The sequence below is a fragment of the Gopherus flavomarginatus genome, chromosome 1 (genome assembly GCF_025201925.1).
Source record: "Gopherus flavomarginatus isolate rGopFla2 chromosome 1, rGopFla2.mat.asm, whole genome shotgun sequence".
NCBI classification, from domain to species: domain Eukaryota; kingdom Metazoa; phylum Chordata; order Testudines; family Testudinidae; genus Gopherus; species Gopherus flavomarginatus.
Window position 1 is genome coordinate 4,504,023 of NC_066617.1, and position 26,098 is coordinate 4,530,120.

At 46.5% G+C, this 26,098-nt stretch overlaps 2 protein-coding genes across 2 annotated transcripts in view; both read right to left on the minus strand.

Annotated features, from left to right (window-relative positions):
- Positions 1-467: 467 nt before the first annotated feature.
- The window catches only part of LOC127039471 (outer dense fiber protein 3-like), a 125,662-nt gene continuing 100,031 nt past the window's right edge, over positions 468-26,098 (minus strand). The window contains exon 5 of the mRNA XM_050933238.1: positions 468-512. The gene's annotated coding sequence lies outside the window, so the exon portion shown is untranslated. The remainder of the gene's footprint in view (positions 513-26,098) is intronic.
- On the minus strand, positions 681-3,899 carry LOC127039464 (outer dense fiber protein 3-like). The gene is made up of 4 exons (XM_050933233.1): positions 3,580-3,899; positions 1,845-1,966; positions 1,454-1,654; positions 681-755 (listed from the first exon to the last, which is right to left on the minus strand). Exons 1-4 carry the CDS (start codon positions 3,734-3,736, stop codon positions 681-683), a joined length of 555 nt encoding a protein of 184 aa, XP_050789190.1. The 5' UTR covers positions 3,737-3,899.

A 26,098-nucleotide genomic window follows, 5' to 3' on the forward strand; every position in this document is an offset into this window, starting at 1 on the left:
ACCTTCCCTGGGGACCCCAAGACCCAAATCCCTTGAGTCTCACAACAAAGGGAAATAATTCTTTTTCCCTTCCCCCCTCCAGGTGCTCCTGGAGAGATACACAGACACAAGCTCTGTGAATCTAAACAGAGGGAGTCCACCCTCTGTAATTCCAGTCCTGGAAACAAAAGCACTTTCCTCTTCACCCAGAGGGAATGCAAAATCAGGCTAGCAAATCCAACACACACAGATCTCCCCCTGATTTCTTCCTCCCACCAATTCCCTGGTGAGTACAGACTCAATTTCCCTGAAGTAAAGAAAAACTCCAACAGGTCTTAAAAGAAAGCTTTATATAAAAAAGAAAGAAAAATACATAAAAAATGGTCTCTCTGTATTAAGGTGACAAATACAGGGTCAATTGCTTAAAAGAAAATTAAATAAACAGCCTTATTCAAAAAGAATGCAAATCAAAGCACTCCAGCCACTATAGACATGTAAATACAAAAACAACAAAACCATGTTTGGTACTCACACTTGGAAACAGAAGATTAGAAAACAGAAATCACTTCTCAAAGCTGAGAAAAAAGCAGGCAGACAGACAAAGACTCAGACACAAAATTCCCTCCACCCAGAGTTGAAAAAAATCCTGTTTCCTGATTGGTCCTCTGGTCAGGTGGTTCAGGTGAAAGAGACATTAACCCTTAGCTGTTTATGACAAGGGGAGCCAGGTAGTCGGAGTGGCGGATCCCAAAGGTCTGGCCACGCTGCTGGACGTACTGCAGGGAGAGGGAGCAGAGCACCGCAGGATCAGCGCATGAGATCTCAGCTCCTCCCCCCAGCACCTGCTGGCACCCTGCGGAGATCCTGGCTTCCACGTTAGAAACACACACTCCCCCCGCCCCCCCATCAGAGCTCAATGCTCCCCCACGACTACAATCCTTCATGAGACCTTAGCTCCCCCACTACGCACATGCGCACACACACACACACACTGCATCCCCCCTCTCACATACACTACATCCCACACATACATCCCCCCATGTTATAAACACACATGTGCCCCCCCATCAGATCTCAACATCCCCCATGACTACAATCCTGTGTGAGACCTTAGCTCTCCCGCTACACACACATGCACTCACACACACTGCATCACCCCCTCATACACACACTGCATCACACCCCCACACACACTGCATCACACCCCCCACACACACTGCATCACCCTCTCACACACATTGCATCACCCCCACCACACACACACTGCATCACCCCCACACATACTGCATCGCCCCCCCCACACACTGCATCACCCCCACACACACACTGCATCACCCCCCACCACACACACACTGCATCACCCCCACACATACTGCATCGCCCCCCCCACACACACACACACGGGCTGTTCACTGCCAGGGAAATCTCTCCATGAGATCTCCAGTCTCTCCCCCAGCCAACACGTTCTCAGCACCTCCCTGTCACAACAACTCTTGTGAGCCCATGTGTGTGTGGGTCCCGGCCCCCACCTCACCTTCTCCGGGCTGTGTGCCCCGGGCCCTGGTTTCTGCGTGTTGTCCCCAGGGAGCATGTTGCGGGCAAGCATGCTGTACTGGGGGGCCCGGGTCTTGTACACGCTGGGTTCCACCACACGGTAGTTACAGGGCCCTGGCGTCTGCACACAAGGAGAGCAGAGCTCAGTCGCCAACAGTCCATTCCCAGGGGTGCTCCCCCCAAGCAGGCCGAGCCACAACCCAGCTGGCATCCTACACCCCCATTCCCCATCGCCAGTGTGTCCCCCACCCCCTTCCCTCACCCCCTTCCATCTGAGTACCCCCCTCCCCAGCTCCGCGGCTACCTCTCACCTTGCTCAGGTCCTCATAGAAGCTGCCAAGCAAGCTGCGCCCCAGGAGGGAATAGTTTGGGGCAGAGCTCTTGCCGACGACCTTGGGCCCGATCACTGGGGGGAGCCCGTAGGCGGCAGGCCCTGGGATGGGGGAAGAGGGGTCAGCGAGGGAAAGAACTGACATTCAACCACCACTTTGGACAAATCAGAAATCTGACAGGGCTGCTCTAGGGAGCGGGGGAGGGCAGGGGAGGGCAGGACAGGAGTGAGGTGAGACTGGGGAGAGGCAGGGTTCACTGGGGGTGAGGACAGAAGGAGAAGGGTGGGATGTGTGGGGAGAGCAGGAGTGAGGTGAGACTGGGGAGAGGCAGGGTTCACTGGGGGTGAGGACAGAAGGAGAAGGGTGGGATGTGTGGGGAGAGCAGGAGTGAGGTGAGACGGAGAGGGGCAGGGCTCGGGGGGCTGAGGGCAGAAGAGAATGGGGAGGGGTGGGGAGGGCAGGAGTGAGATGAGACGAGGAAGTGTAGCCTATAGGACTAACCTGCTTGGTTGCATATATATATATATTTTTTTTTTCTTATAGTTTAAGTGTTTGATGCATTGTAATAGGTTTATAAATTTATATTAAAGTAGGTTTGGTGGTAATGCAAAAAACCTACAGGCCATTTCCTGTATGTTAAGGTAAGACAAAGTGAGCATATCGATAATAAAACCTTTTACTCAAAAATTAAAGTGAACCTACAGCTTTTTACCTAAGTAGATAAGTACCCCCGCCAATGTCTGTGACCTTTTATCTAGACCAATAAACAATGAAAAATGGCACAGGGGGGTTTCAATGTTGTACCCACAAACTTAACTGGTGCACCCCAAGGACACTTCTGTGTGTATGTACATGTCATCAATACGCACAAACATACTAGCCTATGGGGTAAACGCACCCCAACATTTTGTGGCTAAAAAGTAAACTTTGGGCATAATTTTTTCCCCCAGCACATGTGCCCTGTAGAAAAGGTAACTCACCTCGCTACAGCGCTCTGCTCTGTCATTCTCACTTCCATTCTATTTCTACTTGATCTCTAGCGAGTCTATCTAGCTACAAGAACTACTACTATTAGGAGGCTGCACTTGTTCTTCTGAAACTTTAAGTTTAAAAAAAACTAAGCAGAGCTCGGTTTCCCTAAGTTTTGTTCTTACTTTGTTTATTAGGTTTGAATTTTAAGTTTAAGTTAGTCAAGTAAAACCCCTTCCAGTGCTTCACCACCCTCTTAGTGAAATAGTGTTTCCTAATATCCAATCTAAACCTCCCCCACTGCAACTTGAGACCATTACTCCTTGTTCTGTCATCTGGTACCACTGAGAACAGTCTAGATCCATCCTCTTTGGACCCCCTTTCAGGTAGCCAGCGGCTCTGGCCTCTGTTCAGCATTCAGTAGCAGTTGCCAGGTTCCGGGGTCCACTCGCACCCCAAACCAGTGGGTTGATCCCCCCCTCTGACAGTCTCTTGCCACCCTGCCCAGTAGCACCCACTTCGGATAAGAGGCTGGAAAAGCAGTGAACTGGCTCTACGGTCCCTGGGTGTGGAGATAGGCACGTGCGGGAGCCAGAGCTCCCGGGAATGGGAAGGGGAGGATGGGGACAAATCCAGACAAATGTCTGAGCCATCGGTCACTGATTTGTGCCTGGGAACCTCGAGGTGTTTGGCCAGTGATGCAGTGGGGCGATGGGGGCAGGAGCTAGGTCATGGGCTCTCCTACCTGGAGTCTGGTCATTCGCAAACTCCTTCGTGCGCGAGGCGAGCGAATAGATGGGCGCGGAGCGATAGGTCCATTTCCCTGCCTTCTCTGGAGAATATCGACCTGAAACAAAGAGGGAGGATAATATTGGAGCATGGAGAGGGGGGACACGCCCCATACCACACTGATTGGCAAACCGTGGACTGAAGCAGCTGGGAGCTCACTGATAGCACTGGTCTACAATTTTTGAGAAGTCATCTGCTTCAGAGATAAAATGTGATATTTATTATGTATTTTGATGTGCTGAATTCAAATATGACAATTAAAACAACTGATTGGCTACTGTTTCTAAGATATTTAAGTTTTTACATGTTATGTCTATGTCTATTGTATAGATAGTAGAGTTTTAATCATAAATTGTAAACCTAGGTCTTTTCATGTGTTTATGGTTGCTATACATGATAATATTTCACCTGTCCTGTTTATGTAACACTTTAAAAATCAGCAAAAGGGTTATAACAATAAAATTTATTATGAAACAAAAGGCAAAAAACTATTATGTACATAGTTTAGTCCTATTCAGTGTCTACTTGGCGCTTCTTGGCTTGTCTCTTGTATTCATTAAATGGAGCATCTCTTGTCACTGTCCAGCAATAGTCTGCAAGCATTGATGGGCTCCATTTGCCCTGAGAGCCTGCCAGGAGATTCCACTGCTGTAGTCTGGAGCCCAACAGCTCTGCCTTACTCTTGGGTAGTTCCAAATCCCTGACAAGGTCATTCAGTTCACCTTATGTTCTGAGGTGTGCTTCAGAGGAGGAGGATGGGAGAAAATGTGGGTCCTGTGTCACTGATGGTTCAGGACCAGAAGTTTCATCCTCTTCCTCTTCCTCGTCTGACTCAAGTGAGAAGGATTCTGGTGCATCAGGAACCGGCAGTCCTTCTCCGCGGGGTACTGGGCATATAGCTGATGGAATGTTTGGATAACGCACAGTCCACTTTTTCTTCTTTGACACACCTTTCCCAACTGGAGGCACCATGCAGAAGTAACAATTGCTGGTATGATCTGTTGGCTCTCTCCAAATCATTGGCACTGCAAAAGGCATAGATTTCCTTCTCCTGTTCAACCACTGGCGAAGATTTGTTGCACAAGTGTTGCAGCATATGTGTGGGGCCCACCTCTTGTCCCGATCTCCAATTTTGCAGCCAAAAGAAAGGTGAAAGGCTTTCTTAACCATAGTGGTTAGACTGTGCTTTTGTGATGCAAAAGTCACTTCACCACAAACATAGCAGATGTTATCTGCACTCTTCACACAAGTATGAGGCATCTCTGCTCACTTTGGCTAAACAGAAATGTGTCCCTTTGCAAAATCAGACACTGACAAATAAGAGAGCACGACACTGTGACGATGCGGTTCTGGCGGGACCCAACTGAGAGTGCCAATTCAGGACCAATTGCTCAAACAGGGCAGTCACAGCCCAAGGCTGCGGTTTTTTCACTTCTAAGGCAAACCAAACCAGCCAGACAAAAAGGACTTCGGTTTCACACCACAAGTCACACAAGCAATTTCCTTAGACACTCCAGTCTCCCAGTATCACCACCAGTGTCACCCGTCCTGGGAATGAATGCTTATGAAAACCAACACCCCAGTAAAAGAAAAAGGTTCTCTCGATCCCAAAGGACCAAGCCACAGACCCAGGACAATATACACATCATATCTTACCCACAAATCACGCTGTTGCCAGTCCTTTAGAATCTAAAATCTAAAGGTTTATTCATCAAAGGAAAAAGATAGAGATGAGAGCTAGAATTGGTTAAATGGAATCAATTCCATACAGTAATGGCAAAGTTCTTAATTCAGGCTTCTAGCAGTGATGGAGTAAACTGCAGGTTTAAATCAAGTCTCTGGAGAACATCTCCTGCTGGGATGGGTCATCAGTCCTTTGTGTAGAGCTTCAGCTTGTAGCAAAGTCCCTCCAGAGGTAGGAAGCAGGATTGAAGACAAGATGAAGATGAGGCATCAGCCTTATATAGGCACTTCCAAGTGTAAGAACACTTCTTTGTTCTTACTGTGGAAAATTACAGCAAAATGGAGTTTGGAGTCACATGGGTCAGTTTCTGCACACCCTGCTGAGTCACAAGGCGTATCTGCCTCCTCTCAATGGGTCAGTTGTGTAGCTGATGGTCCTTAATGGGCCATCAAGCAGGCTAAGGAGAGCTAACACCAACTTGTCTGGGATCTCTCCCAGTAACACAGCACAAGTTTGAAATATAGACAGTATACGGCCAATATTCATAACTTCAACTACAAAATGATACAGATATACAGACAGCATAATCATAATCAGTAACTCATAACTTGGTCTTAGACACCTTATATGACCCCCTTTACATAAGATCTGGTGCCACTACAGGACCTTGGTTGCAACCCATGTTCTGTATGGTCCCAGTTTATGTCAATAACATCATACCTCCAACGCAAAATTGATGCAGGAAGGGATGACACAGACATCTCTGACTGCATCCTAAGGATTCCCTATTCGGGACAATGCATCAGCTACAATATTTTCCTTCCCCCTTATGTGGATTATGTCCATTTCATACTCTTGAAGGGCTAAACTCCAGCGCAGCAACCTGGAGTTGGTACCTTTGGCCCTGTGCAGCCAGACCAGAGGGGCGTGATCACTCAACACCGTGAATTTTTGGTTGTACAAATAGGGCTTAAGTTGCTTGACAGCCCAGACAATGGCATAACATTCCTTCTCAATGGTATCGTCATTTTGCTCAGTGGGGGATAACTTTTTGCTCAAGTATGCCATGGGATGCCTCTTACCCCCCGCCCCCTCTTGCATTAGCACTGCCCCCAGCCCAATATTGGAAGCGTCTGTACATAGCAAAAAAGGTTTTTTGAAATCTGGGCTGGCCAGCACAGGCTCTTTGGCCAAAGCACTTTTTATGCTTTGAAATCCCTGCTCACAGGCCTCCGTCCATTACACCCGGTCTGGTTTTTCCTTTTTCGTTAGGTCTGTGATGGGCGCAACAATGTCACTGAATCCCTGAACAAACCTCCTGTAATAATTGGCTAGACCAATGAATGATTGGACCTGTTTCTTAGTTCTTGGGATAGGCCAGTTCTTAATGGCCTCCACCTTTGAAGGCTCAGGGCGCAGTCGCCCATTGCCCACCCTGTGACCCAGGTAGGTTACCTCATTAATTCTTTCCACTACCTCCATGGATCCAGTCAAAACATCCTTCATTTTGTTCCTCCGGACAGGATCTAGCACCAACACCATACCCCCTATTTCAAATGCTATCTCCTAAGCATCTCTGTCATAACAGGCTTTCTGAGCATCTTGGCTCTCTTTCAGATTTTGCTCAACCAACTTCATCATCTGCTGCAAACTCTCCTTGAACTGAGCCATATACTCAGCCACCGGTTGCTCTGTATCCTCCACCTGACCCTCCCATGAGTCATGAACCAAATCTAGGGGCCCCCGGACCTGCCTTCTGTAGAGCAGTTCAAAGGGAGCAAACCTTGTAGACTCTTGGGGTACACTCCTGTATGCATACAATAGATATGGCAGTAGAACATCCCAGTCATTCTGGCATCTATCCATGTACATTTTCAACATAGACTTCAGGATCCCATTGAACCTTTTCACTAGGCCATTAGTCTGGGGGTGGTAGGGAGCAGCTTTCAGGTGCTTCACCCCACATAATTCCCACAACTGCCTGAAAACCACAGACATGAAGTTAGACCCACGATCATACAGTATTTCCTTGGGAAAACCCATTCTGCTAAAAACAGAGAACAAGGCCACTGCCACTGTCTCTGCCTCAATGTTAGCCAAGGCTACAGCCTCAGGATATCGGGTAGCAAAGTCTACCAGTACCAGGATGTATTTTTTCCCATTCTTGGAAGGTTTTGGGAATGGCCCCACAATATCCACAGCCACTCTGGCAAAAGCCTCCCCTATAATGGGCAAAGACTGGAGGGGCACCTTGCTAGGTCCCTTCAACCTCTTATGCTTTTGATACAGTTTACAGCTTTCGCAGTAATCTCTCACCATCTTAAAGAGGTGAGGCCAGTAGAAATTTTGCTCCAGCCTGTCACACATTTTGCCTATACCCAGATGTCCTGCAAATGGACCATCATGAGCCAACTTTAACAACTCATTGCGGCAACTCTCCGGTACCACAAGCTGTTTGCGAGCCGCCGTTTGGGAATTCTTCTTTCCCCTGAGAGGCTCCCTATACAACAGCCCATTCTGCATAAAAAATCTGCCTCTTTCTTCATTGGCTGGGACCTAATTCTGAGCATCATTTCTGGCTCTCTCTAGAGATACGTCACTTTGCTGAACCACCATGAAGTCACCCTGGGTTTTGGTTGAATTCAGAACCCTCTCTGACATTTCAGACAAACCTTCACCTGATTCATCTTGAGAGACACTCTCTGTCTGTTCGCTGTCCCCCTCACTGCCATCAGTCAGGGCATCTGCCACAGACCCAAACTTCCTCTGTGACCTGGTCACCACAGTCATTTGACCAGGCACCCCCGTATGTTATTTCCTAACAAAACATCAGCCGGAATTAAATCCCGCACTGCAGCCTTCACGTCCCCTTTAAAGCCATCCCACTCAAGGTGGATTCTAACCATTGGCAGGTCCACAGAGTACTCAGATAGTGCCACTACCATCACATATTCCCCCGGCAACATGTCCTCTGGCTTCACCAGATGTCCCTTGACCATAGTTACACCCCAGCCAGTGTCCCGCCATCCCACGCGTTCAACACCATTGACCTTTGCCTCCATAATAAACCTCTCACTTTCCTGCCAAGCCTCAGTTCTGACATAGCTGGTGAGCTGATCCCCTCCTCCCAGAGCACCGGAGATGAGGGGGTTGGCATTAGCCACTGCTCTGCTTGCCCCTGGACTTAAAGTGGTGCTGTTGTGGCTTGGCTCAGCCTGGGTGCTCAGAGTAATGGAATTGGCATCTACTGTGGCTTTTGGGGTTGCTGGTTTTGAGCTGCCCTTTAGGGTTGGGCAATCTGGTTTTAGGTGGCCAAGCATCCCACAGTGATAGCATGTAACCTGTTTATGTTTGGGGTGAGAATTCTCACCCTCTGCGCTCCCGCGAGCCACCTTATAAGAGTCAGGGCCAGGTTTACCTTTAAATCCTTCCCTCCTCTTAAACTGAGGAGAATGGTGACTACTTTCCCTTGGGGTTTATACCCTTCCTGAGCCCTATTTTGGGTATGGGCATCCACAATCTTTGCAGCCCGTAGGACTGACTCGGGGTCCCTATCACACACAGCTGCTCTCAGGTGGTCAGGCATAATGTTTAAGAACTGTTCCAAAGTTATTCAATCCAACAGCTTTTCAAAACTCCCATGCGCCTTTGCTCCCATCACCCACTTTTTAACAAAACCCATTAGCTTATGAGCACATTCTACAAAAGTACAATCATTAGACTTCTTAAACTTTCTAAACTTAACTCTGTAAGAACCAGGAGTAACCATGAACCGCCTTAACACAGAATCTTTAAACCGTCCATAACCCAAGGCTTCTTGTTCCCCCAAATCATTAAATACCTCCCTTGCTTTTCCAGTCAGTCTGGTCAGCAGGACAACCATTCGCTGTTCATCGGGGATCTGGTACAGATTGCAAAGGCGCTCAAAGGTGGACACGAATTCCTCTATATCTTCCTTATCATTGTAAATGGGACACATCTTTTCCCAGTTCTTCTCCTGGCTGTGGGTATGTGGAGTACCAGGTGGCGATGACTTTCTCCGCTCTTCCATTACTTGGAGCTGCAGTCTGACCGTCTCCTGTTCCATCTGTCAAGCTCTCTCCTCAGCAGCCAGTAATTCCAGATGCCCCTTATGAGCTTTTTCTTCTCTCTCATCAGCCTCCTTCTTTCGTTCAGCAGCTTCTTTCTCTCTCTCAGCAGCTTCTTTCTGTCTTTCAGCAGCTTCTCTTTCTAATTCAGCTATTTTCTGCCTTTCCAGCAATCTCAGGTCTGCTAGGTTCTGTTCATGCTCGAATTACTGTTGATTCGCTGCCTCTTTCATTCGAATTGCTTCTGCAGTCTCTGTGGTATCAGGTAAGGGCTGTGCTCCTGCCTCCTGATCACCGGCCATTAGCAGATCTCTCAGTTCTTAATTTGTAGCTTTCTTTTTAAAGCTTATCCCCTTTTCTGAACACAAATCATCCAGGGCTTTTTTGTCAAGACCCTCATATGCTCTTTGCTCATCCATTGCAACTGCTCTTTAACCAACCAAACTCTCAATCCCAAATTTCAAATTTAGATAGTGTGGGGTTCTGACGCAAAGCTTAATTGACCTGGTTCTGTGGATCCTGCCGACTACGCCACTGTGACGAAGCGGTTCTGGCAGGACCCAACTGAGAGTGCCAATTCAGGACTAATTGCTCAAACAGGGTAGTCACAGCCCAAGACTGGGTTTTTTTCACCTCTAAGGCAAACCAAACCAGCCAGACAAAAATGACTTCAGTTTCACCTCACTGGCTAACCACATGTCACACAAGCAATTTCCTTAGACACTCCACTCTCCCAGTGTCATCACCAGTGCCACCCGTCCTGGGGATGAATGCTTATGAAAACCAACACCCCAGTAAAAGAAAAAGGATCGCTCGATCCCAAAGGACCAAGCCACAGACCCAGGTCAATATGCACATCAGATCTTACCCACAAATCACACTGTTGCCAATCCTTTAGAATCTAAAATCTAAAGGTTTATTCATCAAAGGAAAAAGATAGAGATGAGAGCTAGAATTGGTTAAATGGAATCAATTCCATATAGTAATGGCAAAGTTCTTCGTTCAGGCTTGTAGCAGTGATGGAGTAAACTGCAGGTTCAAATCAAGTCTCTGGAGAACATCTCTCGCTGGGATGGGTCATCAGTCCTTTTTGCAGAGCTTTAGCTTGTAGCAAAGTCACTCCAGAGGTAGGAAGCAGGACTGAAGACAAAATGGAGATGAGGCAACAAGCTTATATAGGCACTTCCAAGTGTAAGAACACTTCTTTGTTCTTACTGTGGAAAATTACAGCAAAATGGAGTTTGGAGTCACATGGGCCAGTTTCTGCACACCCTGCTGAGTCACAAGGCGTATCTGCCTCCTCTCAATGGGTCAGTTGTGTAGTTGATGGTCCTTAATGAGCCATCAAGCAGGCTAAGCAGAGCTAACACCCACTTGTCTGGGATCTCTCGCAGTAACACAGCACAAGTTTGAAATACAGACAGTATACAGTCAATATTCATAACTTCAACTACAAAATGATACAGACATACAGACAGCATAATCATAATCAGTAACTCATAACTTGGTCATAGACACCTTAGATGACCCCCTTTACACAAGATCTGGCGCCACTACAGGACCTTGGTTGAAACCTATGTTCTATATGGTCCCAGTTTATATCAATAACGTAACACACCCTTTAACCTTTTCAATCACCAGCAAGCGCAGCTGCTTCAGCAGATGTTACTGAGCAATGAGCATGCTCCGTAGGACCCAAGCAGCACTCAGCACCATTCCTGCCACCCCGTCACTGTCCTAGTTCCCGAGAGCCTCCAATTGTCTGGGCCCCTGGGCCCATGAACCCTGAGCTCCATCTGGACATGGCTGGGCCCGATCCTGTGGGACAGGGGAGGCCCCTACACTTGACCTGCCCCATTTCTGCACTCTAGTAGCTTTACACCCTCGGCATCTGACCCCCTCGCCGCTCCCTAGTGACAGCCCTGCCTGTGGTAGGAGGAGTTGGAAGTATTGGGTTCTACTTCTGGTCCTGCTACTGACCCCCAGGTCATCTCTACCTCCCTCTCTTTCTACACCTCTCAGTCATAGAGAGTCAGGGCGTTGGGGCTGGAAGCTCTTCAGGGTCCTCAGAACTCCAGATTTCAAAGCCCCTCACAAACGCTCACTGGTGTTTCACACCTGCAGAGGGTTCTATTCTAAGAAGAGTACTAGGTTGTTGTGGAGATTAGACACCTCTGCACTGAGTAATAGAGTCACTTTAAACAAAATGGAGGCCAAGCTCCCTTGTCCTTCTGTTAAGCGCATCATAACTTAGAGACACACAATCTGGGGCTGTTTCCTTTTCATTTGAATGTAGTTTTGCATTTGGTAGTTTTTGAAATATTTTAACTGGAAAATGAAGGTGCCCCTTGGTGTAAATCAGCACAGTTGCTTCAACTTCACAGAGATTCAGGGCCTCATAATCAAAGGCAGACTCCTCTGCCTCGTTCCCTGGATATGAACCCTGCCCTTGGGGATATCTGTCACACTTTAAATAACATTCGGATTCTGGCAGGAATCTCTTCTGCAACATGCCCTGTGGCTGTGCAGCATTTATGTCAAATCTCACCCCACAGCCACCTCTTCCTTCTTGCTTCCTTTCCCTGTCTGCCATCCCTTCCCTTGACCTAGGAGCAAATCTACTCTAGGCAGCCCTTTGAGACAACATTGGTGACCCAAGGGGAGGTCCAATGTTAGGGCAAGTATTACTCACCATAAGGAAAGATTCATCCCCGCGCAGACAGCCATCACAAAAGGCCATACTGCACTTGAGACCCTCTTAAGACTCAGTTTGGAAGTTAAAAATTGGACTCAAGTTGTTCATAGGCATCGTATCATCCCCCAGCCAAAGGGTGAAATTCAGACTTAAGGCCTTGACAAGAAATATGCACGTGGGCACTGGAATGACTCCCATTAACTTCAAAGTCAATTGGGGGTCTGAGCCGTTGAGAATGCAGAAACATGGCTGCTTCCTTCCTGGCATGGTTAGAATGAACTGCCCAATGCCCTGAACCATAGCCAGCATGAATGGCAAGGACCATACTGGATTCCTTTCATCGCACCCATTTGTGCTACTGACGCTGCTCAGAATCACCTTGATATTCATTCTCATTGAAGTGGCAATAATGTCAATGGAATAGCATGAGGAATGCAGTTGGCCAGTACCATCTGAAGATGAAAGAAAGATGAAGGGTGCAACATGCATGTCATGCCCTCTGAGGCTCAGATTCAGCCTAGAATCGCAACTCCTGAGGAAAACAGCTGCATCCAAAGGAGGATTTTGCAAGACAATCAAGTTTATTTGGTAATGAATTACAACCACCTCCACAAACAGCATCCCAGAACCTCCAGGTAGTCCTACGAACCATGTAAAAGCACTCATCACTCTGGGCTCTTCTACACCCTTCTCTGGACTTCAGCTCCTCATTGAACTGGGTAAGTCCAGTTCAACTCAATCGCTTTTGAACTCTAAGGATGTGACAGTAGGGGTTATTTTCAGGGATAATCGAGTCTTACATGTAGTCATGGTGATATTAATCAAGGATCAGGGTGTTCTTCCAAAATTATCTTGTGTAGTGATTTAGTTACAGGAGCTGGTGGAGTCATGATTTATTTTAGAGCAACATATGCAATTGGGAAAACTATTTCCTCTTAACTGGAAATAGATTTAGGGTATTGAAATCTTTTTCATAACTTTAGAAAGTTAAAGCTTTAGAAAGTCATTTAGCCATTTTCACTTAGCCATATTAGGAAGAAAGTTTCCCAGGTTAGTCCAGAAAAGACTCTTCGGAGGTCTTTTACTTTCTTCAGATGCAGTTGTTACTGATCACTATTGGAGACAGGAGAATGGATTAAGCTGACAAGTGGTGAGATCCAGTCTAGCAATTCTTATGCTCTTTTCAGCAGAAATACCCATTGAAGGTGCTTTTCCTCAGATGGTGTAATTTAGTGTCCCTCCATGGAACGCAGTGGACCTGAACCCACCAACTGAGGAGCTTGTCCTTAGTGATTTCTTTGGAGAAAATTAAAGCTTTCTGTGTATTGGTTGGCAAGTACTGTTGACTCACAAGCTTTGGAAACTCAAAGAACAACGCTGGGATACCAGACTCAACTGGTTTGCATGCAGAGGTTAAATCCTCAGACGAAAGGATACAATTACCATTATCCCGGTAATGTTCTCTTTGAGAAATGTCTAAAATGGGCACAGAATCCCTGGAGTCCAGCATAGAAATAGTGACACTTATTCCAGTCAATGTTTTTCAGACCAAGCCATTTCAAGGAGCACAAGGGGACCGGTTGGGAGGGAAGTTTAGTGCGAGTGGACAAGAGGTGTAGAAAGAGGCTGTAGAAAGAAAGACATGGCCATGAACACAGAGACATAGTCCACTCTTTCTTTCTCTCTTGGGCCGCACCGAGCTTTGAAGCCTTTCTTCTACCAGCTCTTGTACCTTCTCTTGACTCTAGTCCCTGTTGTGTGTTTCAGGTTTACCTCCATCCCAGAAAGACGACTTTCTCCAGCCTGTGCTATCCAGAAGGCGGGGTGGCCCGACCCAGTCCAGTTACTGGCAGCTCCAACTAGCCATGTCTTAGGCAGTGCCCTGACTCTGAAGTGGTGATCAGACCCTCACCTGTGGTCGTACCTGCTTTCAGGGGCTCATTCGGTCATGGGGGATTGTATGGCTATGGAGGCCTTTATGGATGATTGTATGGTTTAGGGGGATACGCTGGTTATGGCGGCGGTTATGGTTATGAGGGATTATGTGGTTATGGGGGATTAGGAGGTTACCCGGGCGGTTATGGTTATGGGGGATTATGTGGCTCTGGCGTATCTTGCCATAGGTACCTCCATGGAAAGTGTGGGCCATGTTAAATCTATCAGGAATATTTGTTGAACAAGGAAGAACCAGGAAATGAACAGCAAGATACATCTTCAACCCTGAGCTTTTGGGCATGGCTTTCAGAAGTGCTGGGCAAACAGGGCTCCAGCTGAACTCAGTGGGAGCTGTGTGTGCTCAGCACCTTGGGCTGACAGCCGTGCTGCATTTCTAATGTTACGCTTTATGACTCTTTCTGCCAAGGCTTTCCCACTCGTCTGCTGATTCTCGCTTTCACCTGTGGACTCGATCTGAATTAGAGGCAGGCTGTTTACAGTCACTCCACAGTTTAAGGGAAATAGGGGCCTTAAGATGGGAATCAGCTACATTTATTATTATTTTATATCTCTTGAGAGTGGGAAAAAGAGACCTTGCTAGGAAGGAGAATTAGACCCCATCTGCTCTATCTTTTCCACCAATACCTATCTTTAGCTTCTTGCTTTGATCTTCTCTGTGGCTGATGTTTAACTGAGAAGCTGCCTAGTCCTCTGCTTCTGTTTTGCTTTGTCTCACTTCTCACCAACTGGGGCAATAAAACTAGCTTAACACGGGTGCATAGGTGACTTGTCAATATCTACAGCTGCAACAAGAACAAAAAACATTGTGTGTGAAATAGATTCCATTGAGGTGGGTGATCGGTAGCAGCCCTTCTTGAAAAACTGAATATCTGTTTGGTCCGCTCTAGTATTTTTCCTGTACTGTGTACTGCAAATGTGACTCACATTAAAAACTCTGAGGCATCACAATATCTGTCTGCTGGTTCTCCTTCTTTCTCCCTCCTTCTTTAAACATTGCCCTGGACAAAATTCATCCCTGAAGAACCAACAGCACAGGCACTTCTCAAGATGTGACTTTTTGAATCCCTGGAGTGACAGGAGAAATTAGCCCTTCAAGTAGTTTACAGCATTCTGAGGGGCTTCCACACTGGGGTGCAGTTCCACCTTGCATTACCTGCTCTAACAAAGCAAAGTTAACTCTGGCCTAAACTCCTTGAATTGCAGAGCACCGTTCAGGACAAGATGCCTTTGTTTCTAGAGCACTTTGAAAGTTTGGTTCTTGGCTAGAAAGCTCTTCCCAACATGTACTACACAAATCCCTCTCCCTGTTCTATAGAGCTTCCCTTCCCTAGTATTTGGGGGTTTCAATGCATAAAGGCGAATGCTGGGAAAACTTGACTCACCTGACCATTTGTTATGGGTACTGTATCTGGAGCCATCAGGTCAAATCAAGTCCATTTCCATTGCGACTGCTCCTCCAGATGTTAAGGCTGAATATTTAAACCAGTGTACCTCTGGTATGTCATTTGAGAGCATTTCCAGTAATAAACTCTCCAACAGAGGCTCTGCTGAAACATCATTATGGAGTCAGCAGGCCTTTTTTAGAATAATCCTCCTTTATCCAGGACATTCTTCTCTTCTCCTCTGGCGGGACCTCCATTGACATGTAGCATGTAGCACCCATTTGGGAAGCAGGCTTTCATGACAACGTAGGAGAGGTGTAAATTCAACCAGCTCTGCTTCTTGACATCAACTTTGCACTCACTTTGCATTGCTGGAGATGAGCTGACAAGATTTACGGCAATGGGGCAAAATTAGTTCAGCTTCACACGGAGATTCTGGATTTCATTGCACCAGTAAAACTCAGTGACATTAATCTGCTTCTGACTCTTTGCCCACATGTGCTCATCTACTGGCCAGCAGAAACACCCACTTTTTGGTCAAAGTATGTTTCAGACACAACTGCCTGCCTCAGTTCTGCCTTTAAAGAAAAACTACACTACACCAAAGTCACCTGCAGGAGTCATGAAAGAGAATGGAGCAAATAATTAGGCAATCAGTTTGCCACCACTCAAGTGCCAAAGCCATTTGAGAACTCAGGAAGGTGCATTTGGGAATTCCTTCCTGCTGGGTACCCTCAAGGCATTTATGAGAAAGTGGGAATGTTCTTGCTGTGTTATGTGAATGCTGAGTGGGGAGTATTGACCTGGGAAGGATGCAGGGGAGTTGTGCTGGCAAGGTCTACATTGGGGAAGGGAGGATACCTGAGCATGTAACCTGAGAACCCAGGAGGGAGGTAAAAGGCCAGGTGATACCTTTGCCTCTGAAACTGGACAAAGGCTTCTGGGGGGTGGTGGGCGGGAGCCGGAGGGAGGCTGAATGAGACGTTGAAGGCAGTTTCAGTTTTTGGAAGAGACTGGGAAATGAAGAAGGTCACCCCAACGGGGCTTGGGCTTCCCAGGGGGGCTGTGGCCTCCCTGGAGGCCCCAGATGGACCAGACTAAAGGGGGTCCTGTTGTCCATACCGGCAAGGCCTGGTTTGGACCATGTTCTTGTCATCTTTATAAACCTCTGTTTTTCTGGCTGGCTAAGAGTCACATCTGACTGTGAAGTGGGGGTGCAGGACCCTCTAGTTTCCCCAGGACCCCGCCTGGGCGGACTCGCTGTGGGAAGCGCACGCTGCTTGTTTTGCTGGTGCCTAGAGCCGGCCCTGCATATCTGGGGGTTTAGATGAATAGTTTCTAGGTATGATAGTGATGATTTTTCATGCCTGGCCCAAGCTTCTCACAGCATAACTGTCCCCTGTCAGCCTCTCCCCGAGAACAACAACAGACAGACAAACGGGGGAGTCTTGTTTCAATTTTTAAAAGTTATAGCCTTCCCATTGACTCTTCTGGCCAGGTGCCCGCTCACTTCTCTTTACCTATGCAGAGCAGTGAGACTTTTTTTACCCTTTATAGGGAGATAAATTAGAGATCCGCTACTTAGAGGGATTTTATAGCTCCCGGCTGGTGGGTGTCCATAAAAGGGAGCTACATCCCACCCACCGCTTCCCCTTCATTTATCACAGCTTGGGATTTCCCGTCCCTTAAAAAAAATGTCACATAAGACGTGGCTGGAATAGCATTAATAGTGCAAATGAGTTCAGTCCAGCATCACAAGGCAGGTGCTTTGGTTTGGAAACCTCAGCGAGTCACCAACACTTCCTGATGAAATAACAAAGGTGGAATTTTTTGATCCAAACAAAATACAACTCCCCACCACCTGCCCAGTATAAATCTGCTCTGTTCCACTGGCTTCACTGAAGCCACACTTAGAGCAGATGAGGCTCTGCATCTAGATATACTTCTTCAAAAGAGAACGTAGCAGTTGCCAGGCTGGAAGAGACGAGTGCCCCATCTAAAGCAGTATCCTGTCTCAGTGAGTGTCATTCACCAGCTGCTTCAGAAGAAAGTAGAACAATGACTTAGTCCTTTAGAGAGCAAATTTAGGGTGTTTCTTCCTAACTCCTGAATGAAAAATGGGGGTGACATTTTTCAGAGCTCCCTAGGGGATTTGAATGCCCAAGTTCCAACAAAAATCAACAGGATCTACTGTCCCAAATGCATGTCTTGCTCTTAGAATCCAAACAATTTCTAAAGCATGAAGAAACAAACACCAGCAACTTGATAATGAAAATAAATTGAAAAACCCTAAACCCTCCCCATTGTTATCAATCACAGAGTGTCTGTGCAAGATTCAGTCCTAAATTCAAAGGATCCTTAGCACCTCGTTTGAATGATTATGGAGAGAGTGAGAGGAACAGGACTTTTTTAGTTCACAGAGGAGAATAAGTAAAAGTGGTTTGAGAGCAGGAGTGTTTTCAGCCAGTTTTTTAGACTGCCTGGAGAACTCAAGAGGCCCTTTGTTCCTTAAGGTCTAATTAGTTCCAGACCAAATTTCAATAACTTGTTCCATTGATTTAATATTTTTCCACTGTTTTTCACAGTCAGTTTGTTCTTACGTCCACAGGATCTGATGTGCACATTGAATCCTGCAGCTCTTTCATCTGCAAACTTGAGCTACAGGAGAATTCCCTGTAACTGTTTCTCTTTCTAGGGCAGCTAAACTTGGCGAGGGAAATGCCTGTGTGTGATGTTTTAAAGGGCCAGCATTTCCTTCTTTGGAGTGGGATTTTTTTCCAATATGAATCTAAACCTATCTAATAGAACTAGAAGAGACACTGAACAGTCATCAAGTCTAGTCCCCTGCCTTCACAGCAGGACCAAATACCATCCCTGACAGATTATTAACCCAGATCCCTAAATGGCTCCAAATTTACTGCCATTTCCCTTTGGGAGTAAGTTTTAATCTATTGATATGCATGATTTGCACCGTTCCTCTGTAGCTGAGCTTCCTTTTGTAAGCAGAGTCAGAATGAGCTCTATCCTGACATGTGGTGGTGAATTATGGTGAGTGTGGAAAAGAATTTCAGGGGCTGATCTTGTTTGCATAGGCACAGCCACCTCACTTAGCATAGCCCACGGCAGCCTAAAATGGTCACTTTGACAGCTGTGGGATCCTCAATTTCTCTGTTATTGGGGCAGGAGGAATAAAGTGTTGTTACCCTGATTATGTGACTGAGAGACTATGGATCTGTTTTATGACAGAGTGTCTCACCATCAACTAAGTAGCACTCGCCAGACAAGGGACATGGGTTACAAAACCCAGTAAATGGAGGAGAGGTTTAGGGAGTGCTATGAGGGCCTGGATCACCAATTGCATCTCCTTGTCTCTCTCCAGTGTTGAATAGCAGAGCTAATTTTGATTCTACTAGGAATCTAGCTGGAGGCTGCTGAGTTGAATGCACTTTTGGCCAATGGTGCACCAGCACTGAGGATCCCCTGCTGCAGGCTGAAATGACTAAAGAGCAAAACTTACTGAGCTGAGTGCTGTGTTAACTAGTGGGGAACCTGAAGATATATTGCTAGTGGCTGGCAGAGGAGAGCAGTTTGCACGACGGTTGGAGCGGCCCACAGAACAGTGAGCAGAGCAGGTTGTGGGATGCTTGAACTGGCCCACAGAACAATGAGCAGAAGGAGCAGAGCGGTTTGCACGGATGGCTGGAGCAGCTCACAAGCTGGTGAGTGGAGTGGAGCTGTTCGTTGTGAAAGCTGCAGTAGAACTCCACGGAGAGGTGGGGAAGTCGGTCTCGGACCACGTAAGGTGCCCCTTAACCCCCTTTGTGCCCCCCATTTCCACCCAGGCTGGGGGGGGTAAAACTCTGCAGATAAACTTTTGAACTATGGGGCAGCACTGACCAGGGACAGAGACTTTGGGGTTGATGGACTTTGGGATGATTGCACTTAAGACCCTAAAGGGAAAAGGACATTGCCAAAACATACTTGCTTTGTCTTTGGCTCGTTGTTTATGTTATGAATCCTGTTTGTGGGGCTTTCCCACTATGATGCCACATTGTTTCCCTCCTTTATTAAAAGGATTTTGCTACACTCAGACTCTGTGCTTGTGAGAAGGGAAGTATTGCCTCCTCGAGGCACCCAGGGGGTGGTATGTAATTGTCCCAAGTCACTGGGTGGGAGCCCAAGCCGATTTTGTATTGCATTACTGAAAGAGAACCCCTGGATACTGAACCCGGCCCTTGTTCCTGCCAACTCAGAGGGCTGGAAGAGTTATATTTACATCAGATGTGACAGCCTTCACCCCTTCAATCACTTGAAAAGGTCATTCCCAATAAACCTTCCTTCCCCCCTCCCCGCCCCATCACTGGGCTCAGCACTAACACCAAATTAGCAGTGTCAAATGATCTTTCTTCAGTTTGCTGACCATAATAAACATGCTGAGTTCCCTGACTTTTTTCAAGGGTCTGTTTCCCTCAATTCCTCATTACCTGTAAATTCTCCTTAAAATGAGTGACATACTCCCCTACAGGCTGTCCTCTTTCTTCAGTACTGCCCTCCCCAGAGCCTCCAATCAAATCTAAGGGTCCCCTAACCTGCTTCCCACACAGGAGATCAAAGGGGGAAAAGCCAGTTGAATCTTGGGGAACACTTCTGTGCACAGTGAGCAACTAATGAAGTAAAACGTCCCAATCATTCTCATGGCCAGTGAGGTACGTTCTTAGCACAGCTTTTAAAGTTCCCTTAAATCTTTCTGCAAACTTATTAGTTTGTGGGTGATAGGGAGCAGCCTTTATATGCTCTGCTCCAAACAATTCCCATGACTTTGGAAAGACTACAGACATGGAATTTGCACCACCATCTGTCAAGATTTATCTGGGAAAAACTAATCAGCTAAAAATGGTGAATAAAGCTGTAGTCATTGGTAAGCCTATACCAAAGCTTAACTATATTTAGGCTATTTCTACCCTATGGGATTACTCCGATTTTACAGAAATTGATTTTTGGAAAGAAGATTGGATAAAGTTGAGTGCATGCAGCCACAGTAAGCACATTAATTCGGCGATGTGTGTCCATGTACAAGCTGAGCAAGTGCAGAATGGTGGTAGAATGTGGATGCTGGCGCACGTTATTGACTCACTCAGACCTCAGTCAAACCAATATACTCATTGTTATTGCTACTTGCTGTGTACTCCACAATCTCTGTGAGAGTAAGGGGGAGACATTTATGGTAGGGTGGGAGGCTGAAGCAAATCACTTGGCCTCTGATTACGAACAGCCAGGCACCAGGGCGGTTAGAAGAGCACACCAGGAAGTGTTGCGCATCAGAGAAGCTTTAAAAACCAGTTTCATGACTGACCAGGCTAAGGTGTGAAAGTTCTGTTTGTTTCTCCTTGATGAAAACTCGCCCCCTTGATTGACTCATTCCCTGTAAGCAACCCACTCTCCCCCTTCGATCACAGCCTGCGTTCTAAGGAAATAAAGTCATTATTGTTTAAAAATCATGTATTCTTTATTAATTAATTATAAGAAGAGGGAGAGAACTGACAAGGTAGCTCGGGTGGGGTTTGGGAGGAGGATAGGAGGGAAGGAAAAGACCACTTCAGAACTTCAAAATAATGACAGCCTTTTGCGTGGGCTGTCCACTGGGGTGGAGTGCGCGGGTGCACGGAGCCTCCCCCATCCCCCATGTTCTTCCACGTCTGGGTGAGGAGGCTATGGAACTTGGGGAGGGCGTTTATACAGGGGCTGCAGCAGCACTCTGTGATCCTGCTCCCGTTCCTGAAGCTCCACCAGATGTCAGAGCATGTCAGTTTAATCACACAGCAGCCCCAGCATTGCCTCCTGCCTCTTCTGTTCTTCCTGCCGCCACTTCTCATCTCGAGCTTCCCTCCTCTCCTAGCATTAGTCCCTCCTGTCCTCATGTTCACTGGCATCTTTCCTGTACTTTGATACCGCACCCTTCCACTCATTCAGATGAGTTCTTTCATTGAGAGTCGATTCCATGATTTCCGAGAACATTTCCTCTCGCGTCCTTTTTTCGCACCGCCTTATCTGAGATAGCCTTCCGGATGGAGGAGGGAGGCTTGAAAAATTTGCAGCTGTGGGAGGGAGGGAAAAAAAGGGAAAGAAGTATTTCAAAAGATACATTTTCCAGAACAATGCCTATATTCTTTCACAATGAACACACTATTCACATTACATACAACATGTGATTTGAGTACAAGGTCGCATTTTGCATCTTAATATTGAGTGCCTGGGGCTTTGGTGTTAGAGATCACAGACGCAGGTCCGGACAACAGAATTCAGCTTGCATGCTGCCCTGGTACCCCAGCAGAGGAGCTTGTATTTAGTGACTTCTTTGGAGAAAAGCAAAGTCTCTGTTCATTCATTAGCAAATACTGATGACACCCACGGTTTGAGAGGTGTAGCGGTGTTAGCCTGCATCAGCAAAAACAAGGAGGAGTCCTTGTGACACCTCAGAGACTAACAAATGGACTTGAACATCAGCTTCTGTGGGCTAAAACCCACTTCATCACAGGCATGGAGTGGAAAACACAGAGGCAGGTATAAATACACATCACATGAATAGATACCTGCTTCATCTATTCTCCTGTCTCCAATAGTGAGGAGAAACAGCAGCATCAGCATAAAGGAGAAGATCACTGAATTGACCCTTCCTAGACTAACCTGAACAAATTCCTTCCTTATCCAACTAAAATGAAAAATGGCTAAGGAACTTCCAAAAGTTACTGAGAAGATTTAAACGTCCTAATTCTATTTCCAGTTATTCAGAATTATGTTTCCCAATTGCATATGTTGCTCCTAAATTCTGCGAGCAGCTTCGAATTGTGAATCCTACAAAACCTGCAACTGAGAAACTGCACAAGACAATTATGGAAGAAAACCCTGATCCCTCATAAAAATCACAGCAAGTAAGTGCTAGATTCAGTTCTAAATAGAAATGAACCTACCGCCATATCTCTAGGGCTAGAAAGAAATTGATTCCAGATGGACTGACCTAATTGACCGAGGAGATGAAGTCTGAAGAAGTGTTTAGAAGAGTGCTGATTCTTGTGTGCTTTTCTACAATCGAGGACTGCCTGGAGGATCTGTTATGTCATTTGTGGAGGAGGTCCTCATTCGTTACCAAACAAACTTGATTGCCTTGCAATGTCCTCCTTTGGATGGAGCTGTTTTCCTCAGGGGTTGCAATGATTGGGCTAATGGGAGCCTCAGAGGGTGTGAAGGGCACGTTGCACTCTACATCTTTCTTTCATCTTAAAATTGTACGGGCCAACTGCATTCCTTGTGCCATTCCACGGATTTTACTGGGGCAACAATTAGAATGAATGTCAAGGTGCTTCTGAGTGGCATCAGTAGCACAACAAGCCCTGATGAAAAGAATCCAGGTTGGTCCTTTCAATTCATACTGGTCGTGGTAAGGGGCATTGGGCAGTTCATTGTAAACCTGCTAGGAAGGAGGGAGCCACTTTTCTGCATTCTTACCGGCTCCATCGCCAGTGGCTCAGATCCATTTCCCTTTGAAGTTAATGGGAATCATTCCTTGCCTCCACTGTGTTTCCTGTCAGACCTTTACATCTGAAATTCACTCTTTGGCACAGGGGATGGTACGATGCCTATAGAAACTTTCGTTACACATTGAACTTATAACTAGGTCTCATGAGGGACTTAAGTGGAGAATGGGCCTTTGTGATGATCCGGTGCGCAGGGGTGAATTTCACCCTGTGGTGAGTGAGTACATCTTGGCTTAACACTGGACCTCCAGTTGGGTCACCAATGCTGTCTCAAAGGGCTTCCTCCAGCAAATTTGCGCATGAGCCAAGTCCAGGGATGGCGGAGAGTGAAGGACAGCAGTGCTCTTTTGTAGCAAGGGTTTGAATTAAGTCTTGGACCCTACACTCTATTAGGAACCATCTCTCTATTCATGAGCAGCCAAGAAATGGAGGTCTTGTAAGACAATGCAGCTGACTGAGACCAGCAACAGGATGAGGAGAGATGAAATCATCCATTCCTGGGGAAGGAGGAGATGGTTATGTGATGAGATTTCACATACAATCTGACTAACCATAGGGCATCTTGCAGAAAACATTTCTGCCTGAACCAGAGTGTTGTTTAAAGTGTAAATTGTGTCCTCAAGAGGGGGTCCCATGTGCAGGGAAGAAGTATCTTCCTTTGATTTTAGGGAACCACTTGAAGCTCTTTGAAGTTGATTTCACTGTGCTGATTGACAGCAAGAGAGCACCTTCATTTTCCAGTAAAAATCTTGGAAAAATAGCAAATGCAGAACTCTATTTGAATGAAAATGAAAAAACCCCTAATTGTGTGGCTTTTGTGATACTAGAGGATACAGGAACAAATACATAGCCATGAACACAGGCACTAAGGCCTCTTCTCCTCTCTCTCTCTCTGGCCCCTATTGGCTGCAATAGTAACTAAGCTTTCAAGCCTTTCTTCCACCGGCACTTATGAACATAAGAACGGCTGTACCGGGTCAGACCAAAGGTCCATCTAGCCCAGTATCCTGTCTACCGACAGTGGCAAGTGCGAGGTGCCCCAGAGGGAGTGAACCTAACAGGCAATGATCAAGTGATCTCTCTCCGGCCATCCATCTCCACCCTCTGACAAGCAGAGGCTAGGGACACCATTCCTTACCCATCCTGGCTAATAGCCATTAATGGATTTAACCTCCATGAATTGATCCAGTTCTCTTTTAAACATTGGTATAGTCCAGCCTTCACAACCTCCTCTGGCAAGGAGTTCCACAAGTTGTCTGTGCGCTGTGTAAAGAAGAACTTCCTTTGATTTGTTCTAAACCTGCTGCCCATTAATTTCATTTGGTGACCCCTAGTTCTTGTATTATGGGAATAACTAAATAACTTTTCCTTATCCACTTTCTCCACACCACTCATGATTTTATATACCTCTATCATATCCCCCCTTAGGCTCCTCTTTTCCAAGCTGAAGAGTCCTAGCCTCTTTAATCTCTCCTCATGTGGGAACCTTTTGTGATAACATTTTTCCCAGATCTGGACCTTAGCGTCCAAAATATGGGTGTTAGCATGAAAACCTCCAAGCTTAGTTACCAGCTTGGACCTGGTAATTGCTGCCACCAGTTAGGAATTATACAGTGCCTAGCTCACTGTGGTCTCCCCAAAACCTTCCCTGGGGGACCCCAAGACTCAGATTCCTTGACTCTCACAACAAAGGGGAATAAACCATTTCCCTTCCTCCTCCTCCCCTCCCAGTGTTCCCTCCCTGCGTTCCTGGAGAGATATACAGAAGCAAGCTCTGTGAATCTAAACAAAGGGATTCTACCCTCCCTGTTTCCAGTCCTGGAAATACAAGTTCCGAGAGAGCTAATCTCTCTTCCCCCCTCACCCAGAGGGTATGCAAAGTCAGGCTTAGTAAATCTAACACCAAGAGATTTTCCCCCTCACTTCTTCCTCCCACCAATTCCCTGGTGAGCTCCAGACTCAATTCCCCGGAGTCCCCACTAAAGAAAAACTCCAACAGGTCTTAAAAAGAAAGCTTTATATAAAAAGAATGAAAAAGGACATAAAATATAGTCTCTGTATTAAGGTGACAATATACAGGGTCAATTGCTTAAAGAAAAAAAAATGAATAAACAGCCTTATCCAAAAAGAATACAATTTAACACGTTCCAGCAACTACACACATGTAAATACAAAAAAACAATATAAACCTATTGTCTTACTATCCTTGTACTTACAACTTGGAAACAGAAGATTAGAAAGCCTGGAGATAGAAAAATCACTCTCAGAGATGAGAGGGTCAGACCCAAGACAAAGAACAAAGAACTCACACCCAAAACTTCCCTCTACCCAGATTTGAAAAAGTCTTGTTTTCTGATTGGTCCTCTGGTCAGGTGTTTGGTTCCCTGTGTTAACCCTTTACAGGTAAAAGAACATTAACCCTTAGCTATATGTTTATTATTTAAGTTGCCCTTTTCTGAACCTTTTCTAATGTCACTATATCTTTTCTCAGATGAGAAGAACACATCTGTACGCAGTATTCGACATGTGGGCATACCATTGATTTATTTAAGAGCAATAATATCATCTTCTTATTCTGGATCCCCTTTTTAATGATTCCTAACATCCTCTTTCCACTTGTACCTTCTTTTGACTCTAGTCCCTGTTGTGCGTTTCAGGTTTACCTCCATCCCAGAAAGATTACTTTGTCCAGCCTCTGCTATCCAGAATGCGGGGTAGCCCGGCCCTGGCCAGTCACTGGTGCCTGCAACCAGCCATGCGTTAGGCAGTGCCCTGACTCCGAAGTGGTGATCAGACCCTCACCGGTTGTGGTGACCCATCCAGGACCAATTCTCAGCAATTTCCCTCAACACAGTGCAGTGGGAGCTGTAGGAGCACCTGCGATCAGACCCGGTTTCGGATGCTCATTCGGTTGGGTGGGCTATGGAGGCCGTTACGGAGGATGGTACGGTTTAGGCGGATATGGTGGTTACGGCAGCCCTTACGGTTATTGGGGACATGGTGGTTACCTGGGTGATTATGGTTACGGGGGAATATGTGGTTCTGGGGTATCTTGCCATAGGTACCTCAGTGGAAGCTGTGGGCCATGCTAATGCCAGCAGCAACATCCGTGGAAGAAGGAAGGAATTGAACAGCAAG

What these genes read in the sequence shown, in the direction of transcription:
- LOC127039464 (XM_050933233.1), bottom strand. Translation starts at nt 3,736, where the DNA reads ATGGGGCGTGTCCCCCCTCTCCATGCTCCAATATTATCCTCCCTCTTT. An exon ending in TGCGAATGACCAGACTCCAG is followed by an intron (nt 1,967 to 3,579) that starts GTAGGAGAGCCC and finishes CCCCCATCCCAG; the next exon opens with GGCCTGCCGCCTACGGGCTC. An exon ending in TCTATGAGGACCTGAGCAAG is followed by an intron (nt 1,655 to 1,844) that starts GTGAGAGGTAGC and finishes CCTTGTGTGCAG; the next exon opens with ACGCCAGGGCCCTGTAACTA.